At 35.1% G+C, this 16,982-nt stretch overlaps 1 protein-coding gene across 1 annotated transcript; it reads left to right on the top strand.

Annotated features, from left to right (window-relative positions):
* Positions 1 to 315: 315 nt before the first annotated feature.
* Positions 316 to 6,813, top strand: LOC104116623 (uncharacterized). The gene is made up of 5 exons (XM_009627519.4): positions 316 to 992; positions 1,764 to 1,881; positions 3,119 to 3,471; positions 4,384 to 4,482; positions 5,185 to 6,813. The coding sequence occupies exons 1-5, from the start codon at positions 406 to 408 to the stop codon at positions 6,365 to 6,367; spliced, it is 2,340 nt and encodes a 779-aa protein (XP_009625814.1). The 5' UTR covers positions 316 to 405; the 3' UTR covers positions 6,368 to 6,813.
* Positions 6,814 to 16,982: the final 10,169 nt, after the last annotated feature.

Raw genomic sequence — 16,982 nt, 5'->3', positions numbered from 1 at the left:
TTAATTAAACTATTCAAAGCTCCCCTTGTTTAACACTTCTTGAGCATCTAGAATTTTTAAATCTACATCTATTAGCAGACGGAATGGAGAAATATGAAGAGGATAATGATCAATATTGATTTAGCTAGCGGTAAGCATATTTGAAAATCGATAACCCATAAGCACCCCTGCTAAAATAAGAAGTGTGTGAACCCGTTATTTATGGCCAACTCATAATAAAAAGGAAAAAAAAAACATGGATGTTAAAATTTACACAGGTAAAATTACGAGTACGTGAACACAAGTAATCGAAAGCTTTAAGGTAAAAGCAAAGTTCTGTTCACTTATTAGTTATTACAAGGGTTTTAAGGTTTCCCTCCTACTTCAATGTCAGTAGTGAGGGTTTAACAATACAAACAAACGACCATGGTTCTCTCTCGTCTTCTCCTCAGGCGCTTATCTTCCTCCTATAAACCCTATCTTATCGCTACCCTCTCACAAACAAAACTCTTCACTTCAGATTCCACACCCAACCCCACCACCCCCTCTAAACCTTCTTCTCTATCAGCTCGCATGAGCTTCGTATTCGACCAAATTGACGCCATTGAAAAAGAACGGGCGGAAAAGGACCAAACCCTTCAACGTATTCGGGCCTGGCGTGAATCCAAAAAGCCCAAAGACCAAAGCCAAGAGCCGGTAGGTCCAAGCTCGGACTTTTCTGATGTGGGGTCATCGGAAATGGAGAAGAATGATGGGTTAGGTGGTGGTGGTGGGTTGATGAGTAAGAAGGTGGAATTGGTGCATCCGTGGCCCGAGTGGATCGAGTTAATGGAGCGTTTAGTTCAGCAGAATTACTTTGATCATAAGAGAAAAGATGAGGATAAATTGATTGAGGATTTGGGGTTTAATGTAGCTGAGGTTGCTGAAGATGAGGGTTTTGATTTTACTAGGGATTGGAAGACTGTTCAGACTGCTGCTCTTAATTTTGGCAAAGATCGTTTCGATATATTGAGGTCTGCTTTTTGAATAAAGAACGCTTTTTAAATCATTTTTTGTCCCATTTTTGCATGCTGAACTTTTGGCAATTAGATGAATTCAATTGAGCTGCATTGTACTTGTTGCCATAGTATTGACTGGCCATAGTCGTGAAGCTTAGAAATGATGGTATTCATATTTTCCCTTTATTTCAAGTTTACCTTAGGTAGCTATGTTAGTAATTTAATTGACTCTTACTATTGAGGAGTTCTTGCTCTCTTCTTATATTACTATACTGTGAGAAGTACTTCTAAAGTTTTGATAGATCAATGAGATCCATAATTATACATAGTGGGAAGCAGAGGGGGAAATGGGGGACGGGATTACTAGATGGGGAATCGATTCCTTACATGTTGGAGGTTTAGGCAGCCCACCAAGTGACCCACCGTGAGTTTTCACTATTCTTTCAAAAGCATTTGATATGGTAATTAACCAGAGTAGATTGTTTTGTTTATTGTCCAAAAGGAAGCGATGACTTTTTATTTGATTACCATCACCTTTTGTCGCCCTGCCTACGCTTGAACTCAGCAGGTATTGAGGTGACATCTCCTCCAAATTAGGGCTCTAGGCTTTAGCTGTTTGTTAAAGGACAATGAAGTGAGACCTTTCAGTGACATTTTTCAGCTCTGTGTTGCCAGATTTAAAGGCAAAATTTGAAGTAAAGAATTAGGGAGTGATTATAAAGAGTGCCACGATGTTCTAGTGTCAAACAATAACTCTTGATGCATAGAGTGATTAATTGATTTCAGGTCATTGTCGAGACAGGATCTCCAAATTTTGGTTGGTTATGGATGTCCTAGTGCAGACAAGAAGGTGGTTTTTTCTGCCAAGTTATTGAGGAAACACGTCCATCTGGACGAAGGAGATGTAAGTTTTTGATTCTTTGTCGTAAAAATGTTTTTCATGCCTTATCAGAAGTTCTGTTATTGATTCTTTATGGAAATCTGTTTTTTTTCCATTCCCATTTTCTTGTATTTACTTCTTGTTGTGCGCTCAATTTAATTTTCTTGCTATATGTGAAGTCTTGATAGGATTTGGCATGTGATGGAGGAAGTTCACAGTTCTTGTCATTTCGTGCATTTGCTGAAAAACATTTTCTATTTTAATCTTCTTCTTATTGAAATGCTTTAAGATCTCCTCTTGGTACATTGTACATTGCTTTCAGAAAGTGATAAAACTTTATACTTTGCAGCACCAGATTTTGTTGTTTGAATATTAAACTTCTATAGTTTTTAGAAAGCAGCAGGCTCTAGCTGTCACCCGTAATACTTTGTAAGCAGCCTATGGAGTGGCAATATACATGAAAAAAGTATATACGTTAAAGGCATAATTTACTAAACAATAGTGTTCATTCTTGAGGGGTTCACACTATTTAATATAGTATTGTAGTAGGCATAGGTCTTGAATTTGAGTTTCATTGCCTTCTTCCATCAAAACATCTCCACGTTCTTGGCCCATGACACGAGGGGGTTGTTTTTTCCCCTAAAGTAAATAACTATATTAATATGGGAATGTTCCGTGTACAAGCAATATACCAGAAGGTAGAGAGCCTCTATCGAAAATGGTTCTCTAAGAAACACCCAATTTTCTATACAATAGGAACCTCATGGCTGCACCCAAAAGAAACTAGAAACAAGAGGTTATTCCTCAAATGTGCAAGGGCGTTTTCTGCCATATCAAAGGCTCTTCTATTAACTAAATAAAAGCATTCATTTTCTAGCAGATTAAGCTTTTATACCAGGCGGTTACTCAAGTCAACATTATATTAGCTTAAGATTTGTAAAGAAAAATCAAGTTTTTCACTTGACTCACATATAAAGATGGTTTCAGATTAGCTGAATTATTGGTAATGTTTGTCTTGGACTTGGGAGTGCTTGACATTGCATTCTTTAAGCATCTGAAGATTGCCACCCTATTAGGACATAACATGGCATGAATCAGTGTGAGGAAGCTTTAAAAAGGCTAAAGTAGGTGAACATTATTCTTTCGCAAGGTGAATATTCACTAATGATGAATTCATGATTTATTGAGCTTACTATGGATCTGGGCATTTGCTATCTGTATTTTTCAATGACCAATCCAACTTATCGCATGATTGTATCAGGTTTGCAGTTCTTGCAATTTGAGGAGTTCTTGTGAAAGGGCATATTTACTTACCAATAAGGAGGATGAAGCAAGGACAATTGATGTCATGCGTGTCCTACTGACTTATGGTTTCGATGCAATTAATGGATCCGTTGTTAATGAGAGCCTTACGAAGAAGAAATCTGTGAAGACTGTTGTTCGTAAATTGCTTCACGAAGTAGTCAAGTTGAGTGCTGTTCCAATAGATCCAAATCTTCCACCTCCAATTTTTAAAAAATCACCTCCAAAGGTGAAGCAGCCACCTCCCCCTCCGAAGAAACGAGTAGGACGTGACGACATTGAGATGAAAAAAGGAGATTGGCTGTGTCCAAAGTAGGTTTCATTTCTTTTCTTCTGCACTAAGTCTGCTATCATGGTCAAAGGTGAAAAGCGTTAAAAAGCGCTCCTGGTCTATCAGGGCTTTAAGCGCAATAAACATGTGGGTTTTAATTAAAAAGGCGCAACGAAGAAAAAGGCAAAAACGTGTATTTAAGACGAAAAAGAATAATAACTTCATTCATAATGATTTCCTTAACAATTAATGTATCTTTTTGCCAATCATATTTATTGTTTAGTACCACTCTATTCAAGATGGAACTTATCAACAATGAGGTACATGCCTTAGTGTCTTGCCTACATTGGAGCGCATCCTAAGTGAAGCAATGAGCTTCTCTGAGCTTCTCTGAGCTTCAGGGCTAAAGCGCGCCTCAAATGAGCCTTTGACAATCTTCTTTGGAAATCCACAAAGCAATGCAAGACTTCACCTAGAATGGGATTAACTGCATGGTGATAAATTGTTTATCATCTTTCTTAGTTCAATCTTTACCATTGTAGTTGATCCTGTAGTTTAGGTTGTTATGAACTTTTTTCTCAACAACAGGTTGTTATGAACTTCTAGAGTCGGGAAGAAAAAAATTGAACATAATTTGTCAAATCTGGAGTTGATACATTCAGTGTTGTTAAAGACTCACTTAAAGCGCGCTTAAGTCCTAAAGCTCGGTAAAGCCCAGGTTGTGCGTTTCACCTTGCATAATTGGCGCTTTAGGGTAGGTGTGAAGGTGCTAAGGCGCGTGGCACCTTCACCCATGAGTTCTGTCTTTAAGTGTTTTTTTCCTTCATTGACGCTTTTCTTCGCTAAGCCCACACTTTAATTGCACTTTGCTCTTAAAGCTCCAATAAACTTTAGCGCTTTTTTGCGTTTTTCGCTACTCTGGATACATTGCTAACAGCAAGCTACACTGTCAGGTGTGACTTCATGAATTTCGCGAAGAATACCATATGCTTACAATGTGATGCCAACCGGCCAAAGAGACAGCTGCTTCCAGGAGAGTGGGAATGTCCCCAGTATGTCCTCTACTTGCCTTTTCTTATTAAATCTTCCTATTTTTCATCTGACATGAGTATATTGTTGAATTCTGCAGCAATATGTTAAATTAGGCAGGCGTTTATTTTTGCTGTATTTATTTAAGCACCCTCCACTTCCAACCAAGAGGTTGTGAGATCGAGTCACCCCAAGAGCAAGGTGGGGAGTTCTTGGAGGGAGGGAGCTGAGGGTCTATCGGAAAGAGCCTCTCTACTCCAGGGTAGGGGTAAGGTCTGCGTACACACTACCCTTCCCAGACCCCACTAGTGGGATTATACTGGGTTGTTGTTGTTGTTGTTTAAGCACCGTAATAAATAATAATAGATGCCTAGGTTGAGGCTTGAATCTAGTAGCAGTGGCTACTTTAGCAAGTTCATCCAGATGAGGAGGACATCTAAGAAGCAACTTTAGTCGTCTCTTCATTGTACAACTGCTAATCTCCTTTCTGCCTGGACCAAGCTGCAAATTCTGTTTATGATTGCATGAATGCCCGGGTTAAACTTATACATTTGTTTACATGCTCGTTGAAGTTAGCTGATATCTATTTGTGTGAGTGTTTGGGAAAACTTTGTTGAAGGACTTTTTTTACCTGAAGCTTTCACTTTCTAATATATTTCTTGTATAATTGTTTACCCTTTTTGTGGCAATGACAAAAATGGTTATTTCGTTTTATCAATTGGCAGGTGCAATTTCTTGAATTATAGGAGAAATGTGGTGTGTTTTCATTGTGAATGCAAGCGCCCAGCTGATGACTATATGGTCACTCAACAGCAGGAGAGGCAACATGGCCCTAGGATGCAGATGGACAAGGTATCTCGCCGGCAAGATGTTTCTAATGCATGGAATTTTGATTTTGATGATGATGAATCAGATGGCGCGGACGTTGCTACCTTCGAGTATGCAGATTCTCAGAAATTGGATGAAGGTTTTCCCTTAGATAGGCGAGAACAAAGAGATACTTCTAGGGACAATGAAGATGGTTTCTACAAGAGCAGCAGGCCTCCAAAAGGTTATGAAACTGAATACCCTGCACCTGGGAAACCAGGGGTAGGATTTAACGATTTTGATGATGAAGACGACGACGACGTTGACAGTTATGAGATAGAGAGTAATGGAACAAACAGAAGTTCTCGAATAGATTTCTCGGATATTGAGGTCAACTCCGAATCTGAAGACATTGATAATGCTGATAGCACTTTGCCTGTTGGTGGTAGGAACAGTTCCCTCACAAGTGATGCACATTTGAGATCGAGACATCAGAAAGGGGCTTTTCGTGGTTCTGAGGATGCTGAAGTGGATTTTGACACAGATGATGACCTTCCAATTAAAACTAATGGGAAATCTAATCAGGTTTCTTATTCTAAACCAAGATCTAGGAACAAAGGTGCCATGAGTTTTGTCTCAGAGGACGATGGCCTCAGCTCTGACTCCGATGATGAGGATTTCACAAGTCGGCAGAATAAAGGGAATAAATGGGGATCAAGAAGGGATTTTGGAAGGAGAAGCAGCTCCTATAGTGAAGATGAGCCCTCCTCTGACTTGGAGAGCAACAATGGTAGGTCATTTAACAAAAATAGACAAAGAGGTGGTAAGGCAGGTCAAAATGGCAGATGGGACTCATCCGAAGGTCGTGGTGATAGGATAAGAGACAAAAGAACCTCTTTTAAGGATAACTTAAAAAGAACTTCCAGAGACTCACGTGGCAGCAGCAGGAGAAGCCAAGATAATGGATATAATGATTACAAAAGCCGTGGGCGTGAAGAATCTTATAAACAGCAACGAGGAAGAAGCAGTAATTATGGTGATCGCTCAGATAGTTACTTAGACGATGAAAGACATAGAAGGCCTAGAATAAATGTGCGATAAGTCCCAACATACAGCTTATCATTTCAAGAGTTGGTTGGCTGCAGGAATAGCACTGCGGGTCTCCCGAGTGTGGAAAATGGGATTCATTTCCTCTTCACAAAGGGCTTTCCAGAAGTCAGAAACAGCATGCCAACTTCTGAATAACCATCGTCACGTCAGCTTTGAGAGCTAGAAGCTTCTTACACTAAGAGATGAGCTACAAGGAAGTGTTTCAGTGACTGTGTGTATACGAAGTTGATTGGCAGAAGCTTCATACACATAAGCTAACCAGGAACAAGTAATGATAACTTCCTTGTACGCTTGACCTGCAAAGCTGCAGTATCCTCAATCTTCTTTCATTTAGTTCAGTTGATGATAAGATCTACGCGTTGTAACTATAGACAGTTTTTCTGTAAACAATAATTTGCTAACTATTGATATAATGATATTAGTCCCCGTTGTTCCTATGCAGAGAGTATCCACCAGAATTACATCTGATTAATGCAATTCTTAGCTATCTGGTTGCCTAAGTCCTATGATATCTTTCATAAGCAATTTTCTTCAAAAAATATAATATACTATCTATCTATCTATCTATACTATATTAAAAGCACAAAAATCCTTAACGAAATATTGTTCGCCTTTTTTATCCTTTTTAAAATAATGTGCACACTAGATAAAACAGTCATTTAATTACCTCCCTAAAATTTAGGACTTTTAAATCAACTAAAATTTTGATTATTAAATCTTTTTCCTTATTTGAGTTATGTAAGAATTCCTAATATTTAGGAATTTAGAGTTATACTTTGATTTAGTTGTCCAACTAACTTACATTCAAGTGACCATATTTTATTTACCAATGCCATATAACCATATTTTACTTGGCAACGCCATATCTTTTAAGATAAGAAAATTGCTTTTGTTGTCTAAATAAAAGTTATACCTCTTTTAGTTTTGATACAAAGCTGAAAAGCTTTTGAGTCTATATGAACATATACGAATTCTATGTACCGAGGTTTTAAAAAAGATATTTTTACCATATTAAAAACAAACATATAAATATAAAAGAAAAAATATTAAGAATAAGACTCAACCTGAGAACATGTTTTTAAACTTTCAATTCTTTTATTATAATAAAAGTAACTTTATTTTATTCCTACATAAAATATTTATTTTAGAATCTTGACAAATTAAATAAAATTTTATTTATTATTCTTCATGAAAATGGAAAATCGATTCTACTTATAATCTAGAGTCATAATAAATATAATGTTTACTAAAGCTTCATCTAAATTAGAAAAATTAATCTTTAAATATGTAATTATCTACTATATACCACGTATTTTCTATGTCGAGCAAGTTTTTAGACTTTTAATCTCTTTTATTATAAAAAGTAGCTTACTTTTATTTTTCTACGTAAAATATTTGTTTTTAGGATCTTGATTATAAATTAATTTTCAAAAAGTTACCATAAATTTTAAAGCTTCATTATTTTTTTGTAGCCATAAATTGATATTTGTAATTAATAAAAAAATGATGTTAATTATTTCCTTGTATTGGTGATCTTAGGAATGCACTTGATCTCCCTTTCAAAAATTTCTAAATTATTATTTAATGTTCCATACTTTAACATATTAAAAAAATTATTTAATTAATATGATTGGATGACGATCTAAGAAAATTTGTGTAAAGAACAGCTGAACAGATAAGAATATGTACCGAGGTTACAAAAAATAATTTTTACCATGTTAAAAATAGACATAAATATCAAAGAAAAAAAAAAGAATAAGATTCAAGATGTGAAAAGAAAAAAATCAGAATTGTTTTAAACTTTAAATCTCTTTTGTTATAAAAAAGTAACTTTAATTTATTTCCTACATAAAATATTTATTTTAGAATCTTGACAAATTAAATCAAATTTTATTTATTATTCTTCATGGAAATGAAAAACTGACTGTACTTATAATCTATAGTAATAATAAATACATTGTTTACTACCTTCCTTTCGATGAGAAAAATCAATCTTTATATATGCAATTCTCTACCATATACCACATATTTCCTATGTTCAGCAAGTTTTTAAACTTTTAATCTCTTTTGTTATAAAAAGTAGCTTACCTCCATTTTTTTACGTAAAATATTTGTTTCAGAATCTTGATGATAAATTAATTTTCAAAATAATATCAGTAATTTTAAAGGTTCATTATTTATTTGTAGCCATTATTTGATATCTTTAATTATAAAAATATTGTTAATTATTTCCTTTTATGGTGATCTTAGGAATGCACTAGATCTCTTTTTCAAATATTTAAGTTATTATTTAATGTTCCAACTTTAACATATTAAGAAAATTATTCAATTAATATGATTGGAAGATGTAAGAAAATTTGTGTAAAGAACAATTCCTCAAGACTGGCCTAATTTGGTGACAAGGGTATTTTTTTTTTTTTTTTTTGAGGAATTGAAATACTTATTATTAATACTAAGAACTAGTCACATTACATGACATAGATATGCCACTTACGGCATTATGATTGCCAAGTTCAGCCAACTTAGTATATATATTATCCGAAAGTAGTCTGACATAGGAAGTTCCACCTCTATCTGCCAAAAACTGAGTTTCAACAAAGGGAGGAGGAAAGAGCAAAAATCTTGACTTGGTTTAGGTTGGACTGCTTGGAAGCTTCCTTCGCTAAAAGGTGCGACACTTGGTTTGCTTCCCTAAAATTATGCCTGGCCGTCACCTTCTCCAGTTGGAGCATCAACCACCTGCAATCACGAATAATGGTATTATACGTTGGATAATCATGATCAAGGCATTTGAGTACATCAGTTGAGTCTGTTTCGATTTCCAAGGGTTTCAGCTGGAGATCCCATACGAGGTGACAAGGGTATTATGAAAAATTGCTAAGTTATTATTTAATGTTCCAACTTTAACATATTAAAAAAATTCAATTAATATGATTGAATGAAGATTTAAGAAAATTTGTGTAAAAAACAGTTTTCTCAAGACTGGCCTAATTCGATGACTAGAGTTTTATGAAAAATTGCTTTATTTAATAGATTAGAATTTGAATTAATATATTTTGGGATGTAGCAGTGCATCTACTAGATAAACGATCAGGAAACAAGTATTATTTATAAAAATACTTAGTGTCATTGGTTTAAAATTGGTAGCCCAAACTTATGTTACTCGCATTCTAAAGAAATGTTAGGCTAGATACAACAACATAATATATTTGTATCTCATATAATAAAATATTTATAATTACAATTATTATTTAATTAATTCAACTAAATTCATCATTTTTGAATATTCAGAAGAACTCAACTATTTTTTCAATATATACATTAATTTTTTTTGTATATATTTTATACTGATTGACGTGAAATACACGTGCAACGCACATACCTTAAAGCTAGTATTATATTAAAAGCACGAAGGTCCTTAGTGAAATGTCGCTCGCCTTTTTTACCCTTAAAAATAGAGTTCACATTGAACAAAATAGTCTTTTATAATTATTTTTCTAATATTTAAGACTTTAAAATAAACTAAAATTTATTATTAAATCTTTCCTTATTTGAACTATGTAAAAAGACTTAATATCTAGGACTTTAAAATTCATTAAGATTTGATCTTCTATAAATTAATACTTCCTTATATTAATATAACTATAATACCTTCTATATTAATTTTTTAATACTTAATACTTGAACTCAACTTTTATATAAAAGAATTTATTAGTTTTGAAATTTAGGGAAATATCCCTGAAATCCTAGGTGAGTAAATAAATGATTGAATACGTCCAAGATTTTAACGTAAATAAAGAAGTCAACTAATAATAGGATTTTAATGCAAATGATTCTAGGATTCTATAATCTTTTTCTAGAAATTCTAGGAATGCATTATTTATCTTTTCTCATCATGAAAATTCTATTGGAGAATTAAAATATCTTTTATCTTCAACTGTTTCATAATATTGTTGCTTTTTTATACTTAATTGCACGATTTTATCATACATTCTAAATTTTTATCTCGATCAATATTTTCATAGTTACATAAAAAGTTTCTTTCCAATACTTTTATTAAGTAATGTCCTTAGGGATGAGTGGTTTAACATCACTTTTCTAACACTACTTAATCACAATAGTTTAAATTTAATATATAGATATGCATGCAAATTTTGTACATATATATACTATTGTTTCAGATTTCTTACAGTTGAAAATACAATTTTTTAACATAAAAATTGATGTTGATTATGACTACCACCACAACAACAATATACTCAATGTAATCTGACATTATAGAGTCTGAATATTGATCATGATCACATGTATTGCAATATGTTAGAGGGAACACAGAAAGATATTAGTTATTTTTTATTTATTTATAAACCTAATAGATAAATAGTTTAAAAGGTGGCATTCATATAGTTTTAGTGAATTTCAATAATATGTGAATTGTTCAATAAGTATTTGGGGGCTTTTGTGATATAAGATTTATTTCAAATAGCATTCATCATTTTTAAAGACTAAAAGTTTTTTATTAATTATTTTTATAACTCAAGCATATTTTTTAATGATATTTATGTGATTTTAGAAAAATGTATATTCAATGATAAAAGTGCACGCACAACGCGCACGAAGACTCTTAGCGAAATATTACTCATCCTTTTAATCCTTTAAATATAAAGTTTACACGGAAAAATAGTCATTTAATGAATTTCTTAATATTTATATATTGAAATCAACTAAAAATTTTTTTATTAAAACTTCCATTTTTAGGAAGTCCTAATATTTTGGATATTAATATTAACTAAAACTTTTCATATATAATTTAAAGTACTAATATTTGAATTACTTTATAGGAATTCAAATTTCTAGGTTTTTAATGTCTTAACACTAAGCATTAGATTTGGACTCAAGTCACTAAAGGAAGAAATTGAAGTACTACTTACTATTTTTTTTAACGAAAAGAACTACTACTATTTATTCTTCTTTTTATTTTTGGATCCAATACTATTGATTATTCTAAAAGTGAAGCTAGACGAGGAATTCGAGTTAAAATAAGCCAATATACGATAAATAAGAGAACTAATTTCTATTTATTAATAATCAAGAGCCTTCTAATAGGTAGAAATACTGTGAATTCATTAGTGATATGAAATATTTATTTTAACAACAAAAACTCCAACCAAACAAATAGTTTCTCTATACCAAAAATTACATTATTGGTAAATAATGATGGACGACTACAACTACGAATTTATTAGTATTGAAATTGCACTAATCCGATGGGTGGGGACTCAGACCATTTTCCCGTGATGATGGGGTTGCATCAGGGGTTGGTACTCAGCCTTTCTTTGTTTGCTCTGGTGATGGATGTACTGACATGCCACATCCAAGGGGAGGGGTCGTGGTGCATGCTATTTGCATATGATATTGTATTGATTGACGAGTCGCGAGACAGTGTGAATGCGAAATTAGAGGTATGGAGGCAGACCCTGGAACCTAAAGGTTTCAAGTTGAGCATGATCAAGACAGAATACTTGGAGTGTAAGTTCATCGGCGAGACTCAAGGAGAGGAAGGGGAGGTGAGGCTAGACTCGCAGGTCATCCCTAGGAGAGGGAGTTTTAAGTACCTTGGGTCTATTATTGAGGGGGATGTGGAGATTGATGAAGATGTCGCACATCGTATTGGGGCAGGATGGATGAAATGGAGACTCACTTTCATTATTTTGTGTGACAAGAAGGTGCCACCGAAACTTAAGGGTAAGTTTTACAGAGTGGTAGTCAGACCAACGATGTTGTATGGGGCTGAGTGTTGGTTGTTTTTATTCTATTTTTATATGGCTTCTTGGTACTGTCTCTTCTTATCTATATTTTTATTAATGTGGTGTTTATACTTTCCTAAGCCGAGGGTCTATTGGAAACAACCTCTCTATCCTCACAAGGTAGGGATAGGGTCTGCGTACACACTACCCTCTCCAGACCCCACTGTGTGGGATATTACTAGGTATGTTATTATTGTTGTTGTTGTTGAAATTGCACTAATCCTCAAACTCACAAAGTTTACTAGCAAAATAATTTGGTTTCGACTGTCTAAATTTGATTGGTGAAATTATATTTTTTTTAATATTTGAAGTCACTAAATTTTATTTGACAAAAAAAAGGGAGAAGCAGAAAAAAGAATTAGATCCTTTTTTACTTCATGATTTAGACCATTAAGCATGTCATTAGTATAAAGGATAATTGCCTAACTCACAAAGTTAAAACCCTAAATCAAAATTATTCAAAGTCCAAGTCGCAAAATAAATTGGTATGGATGAGATAATATTTATATAACTTTTTAAGATTTATTAACTCTGTCGGATCAATCACATTTGACACCTAAGGAAAGAAAATTATGTCACGCCCCAAACCTGAAGAGGCGTGGCCGGCACCCGGTACCATACTCGGCCCGAGCGTACCACTTTGTAACTGTGAACTCTAGAGGGGTAACCCTCAACCTAGGCCGATGAGGCCATATTCTGAATCATCTGAAAATATCGTCTCTCTCATCTAAGGGGTAAAAATATCCAAAACTCATATATATTTGAATATATACATATATATATATATATATATATATATATATATATATATATATATATGTGTGTGTGTGTGTGTGTGTGCGCGCGCGCGCGCGCGCATGCTGACGAGGCCGCCATGAACATCTACTGATATACAAACTATATAAGACTGGTCTACAAGCCTCTAGAGATAGTTGAACCGTATCATGGTCGGGAAAGGGCCTCGACCTACCCATCAAACCTGTATATATAAAACGGACTCTAAGGTCTAGACTTGGTAACTCCGGAAAAGTGGAGCTTACCAACCAAGCCGATATTTGGCTCTGTCTACTAGGAAGGTCTATCCATCTGTCTATCAAGACCTGCAGGCATGAAATGCAGCGTCCCCAGCAAAGGGACGTCAATACAAAATAATGTACTGAGTATGTAAGGCAGCAGAATAACTGAAAGCTGAAACTGAACTGCTGATATAATAACTGAATGTAACTGGGAGTCAAAAATAATCTGAAGATACGCTTACCTACTGATACTGACTCAACTCTCTCCATATAATATGTAAATAGTTGTCCGGCCCTATAAGGCTCGGTATGTGTAACTGCCCTGCCGTAGTAGGCTCGCTCATAGGCGCTCGGCCATACTAGACTTTGTATCTCGGCCATTACGGGCTCGCTCATAGGCGCTCGGCCACAGTAGGCTCGGTATATAACTTACCATCTGATCAGAGGTTGCCTAATAGGGGCCTGCCCATCGATTATAGCTCGATGGTGGTGAAAATACTGTAATACTGTGTATATATATACTCTATGCTCTCTTGGCTAAAAGAAGACAATACTAAACTGAATATGAAGTCCCGATAAGAGACAATACTGTAACTTATGAGACTAGGATAATGTACATAAGTTCAGAAATACGAACTTCTCTTTATGCTTCGTTATCAAACTCATGTAGTTACGGGATCATGCCAAAATGAAGAAAGGTTTAGCCTTAACATACCTTATCACAATCTTTCCAATCACCAAGTTGAACTCGCCTCTTCATACCTTAATCTACAACAACGATAATAATAGTATTATTAAGTTACGAAAGGTACAACTATCGCACAACGAACGACAAGTTTATTTTGTATTAAAACGGGCAGCAACTCCCCTATAATCCTTACTTCCTCTAAATTCAAGATAATACCAATAACACAAGAATACAATAATATCAATATGTATACATTATTTTCCAACCTTATATACACCACAAAATACTACAAAACAGCCCAACATACCCCAATCTCTTCATACACAAAACGACCACCGTAGTAGTGTCAACAACCCAAAAATATTACGACGAACGACCAACCCAACATCCTGCATTTATGTGGTGTTTCTACATACCCTTGCTCCTTCAAAACTTCACAAAATAGTAGTAAAACACGCAGCCCAACAACACCATAAAACAGTCCACAAAACAGTCCCGTGAGTTCTTACAAATATAGAATGACTTACTATGCATCTACAGCAAAACAAAATGGATGAAATAGAGCAGTAAACTTACCTTATTTGTTGGATAACTCAGCTCCTATCTTGGTTCTTCAAACTCTAGGCTTTACCTCCAATTAGAACTTGAAAGGGAGAGAAAATTAATTGGGGTTTGTGGGAAATTTTTTGGGAGGATTTTTTTGCAGGGATAAGTCTGGTTATTTTGACCTATTATCAGCATAATATATGAAGGGGATAGGCCTTTAAAAAGGCCTCTTTTAACGACTCGAACTGGTCCATTTTTGGGCGACCCAAACTGGCCTAGTTTTGGATTCTCGTTTAAGCAAGTAGGTGACAGTCTGTGCAGTCTTGCAAAAACGCTCATATCTCTCTACTCCAATATTGTATTGGAAAACGGTTTAATGAGTTGAAAAATAGACTCATAGATCTTTAATTTGATGGGTGGAACACCTTATAACTCTAAGTATATTGGGAGAAAATCGCAGTTACATTTGACCCAAAGTTTCAGTAAAACTTATGAATGTAACTTGTGATGACTTTCATCGACTTTTGTTCAGCCACTCGCTTGACTTCAAAACATAACACACGACTATTATACGAATAACATAAATCATAACATAACCTCCTTATCATGTTAAACACCCTGGTCTCACCCCAAAAGTACATGTTATAACATTCCCAACTTGTCGACTTTTGACGAAATATTATTTTCTTCAATTCCTTTAGCTTCTGAACCTTCCAACCCTCTTTGTACTTGTTGTTCATGATCTTCAGTATTTGTAACTTCCGAGGTAACATGATTAACTTACTTTGTAAACTTTTCAAATATGATTTCATTTCTGACCTTACGTCAATTGACTTACGACGTACTCGTACGTACGAAAACATGGGCTGTAACATTAGCAGAATCTCCTTCGAGAAGAGCCCATATTGTTTCAGTAATACTATGAGATAGATTAGGAAAGACTTCGTTTCCTCCAACTCTGGGTCAAGGTTTACATTTAGCTAAGATAGAAGTTTAATATATTAATATAAATCTTTGTAGACATTCAATATGAATCTTAAATATTAGAGCTGGCAATATGGGCCGGACCCGGTTAGCCCAACCCACGTGGGCTTTAGCAATTGACGGGTTGGGTTAGGCTAGCCCACCATTTTGATGGGCCTTATAATGCTCAGCCCATCTGTAACGACCCAACCGGTCGTTTTGACTGTTAGAATCTCGTTTCCCTAAATAAAACTTCTCGTATGTATTTTTAATGATTTATGACTTGCGGGAATGGTTGGTTCAGGATTTGAAAGTGTTCGGGTTGAAATAGGAACACTTGGTTCCTTAAGTTAGCCTTAAAAGGCCAAGTTTGACTTCAGTCAATATTTTGAGAAAACGACATCGGAATCGGGATTTGACGGTTCCAATAGGTTCGTATGATGATTTCGGACTTAGGTGTATGTTCGAATAGGGTTTTGGATAACCCAGGAGCGTTTTGGCGTATAATAGTGAAAATTAACTATTTGAAGGTTTAAAGTTCTTTAAAATTGGTTTGGAATAGGTTTTGGAGTAATCGAGGTCCGTTTGGAATTTCGAGTCTAAGAATAGCTCCGTATAGTGATTTAAGACTTGCACGCAAAATTTCGTGTCATTCCGAGTAGTTTAAGTATGTTTCGGCGCATTGGAAGTAAATTAAAGAACTTTAAAATATTAAGTTTGAATCAATTTGGTTTAGGGTAAGATTCTTAGATTTGATGTTATTTTACATGTTCCGTGAGTTCGAGCGAGTCCGTTTTATAATTTCAAATCTGTTGGTATGTTCGGGCGGGGCCCCGGGAGCCCCGAGTTTTAACCGGACGAGGCTCGGATCAATTTTAGAAATTTGAAGAAGAACTGAAGCCTTCTGTTTCTCGTACATTCGCACCTGCGCTTGGACAGCCGTAGGTGCGACTCTCGCAGATGCGAGGTTTATGCGCAGAAGCGGAAAAAGGGAAGGGGAGGCCACCGCCGCAGATGCGGAATTTTGGCGCACCTGCGAACGCGCAGGTGCGAGGCAGTGCACGCAGATTAGAGAGGGGGCAGGCGATCGAAACTCGCACCTGCGAGGATTTTCCGTAGGTACGGTACCCCTTCCGCAGGTGCAAAACCACTGCTTGGAAGAATGGTTAAAAATCGGGGCTCAGACATTTTGAGTCCATTTTTCCTCCATTTTCGGGCGATTTCAGAGCTTTTGAGAAGGGAGTTCAACTAACAACTTGGAGGTAAGTTAATTCTACACCCCTTGAGTTAAATACATAGATTATAAGTAAATTATAACTAGTAAATCTTAGAAATCAAAGGCTTAGATGAAAAACCTAGATTTTTATAAAAATGAGATTTTAACCACGAAAATAGTTATGGAATTGGGTAGAAATTATATATTTGAATTCTTGAGATTTTGGGTAATAATTTCATCCAAAAATTTCCAGAATCCGGGCACGTGGGATCGGGGTGAGTTTTAAAAATTTTATTATTTTGGTTAGGGTAATTTATTCAATTTCCTAAATTAGAATTTTTGAACATGTATTAATTATTTTGTAAAATAT

Source organism: Nicotiana tomentosiformis, chromosome 1, assembly GCF_000390325.3.
Source record: "Nicotiana tomentosiformis chromosome 1, ASM39032v3, whole genome shotgun sequence".
Classification (NCBI taxonomy): Eukaryota; Viridiplantae; Streptophyta; class Magnoliopsida; order Solanales; family Solanaceae; genus Nicotiana; species Nicotiana tomentosiformis.
The sequence above is the reverse complement of the archived record's forward strand: the minus strand, read 5'-3'. Positions and strand labels throughout refer to the sequence as shown.

Excerpts from the sequence above, each read along its gene's own strand:
- LOC104116623 (XM_009627519.4), top strand. The coding sequence starts at position 406 with ATGGTTCTCTCTCGTCTTCTCCTCAGGCGCTTATCTTCCTCCTATAAA. Across the intron at positions 1,882-3,118 it reads TCCATCTGGACGAAGGAGAT|GTTTGCAGTTCTTGCAATTT; the intron begins GTAAGTTTTTGA and ends TGATTGTATCAG. Across the intron at positions 4,483-5,184 it reads GGAGAGTGGGAATGTCCCCA|GTGCAATTTCTTGAATTATA; the intron begins GTATGTCCTCTA and ends ATCAATTGGCAG.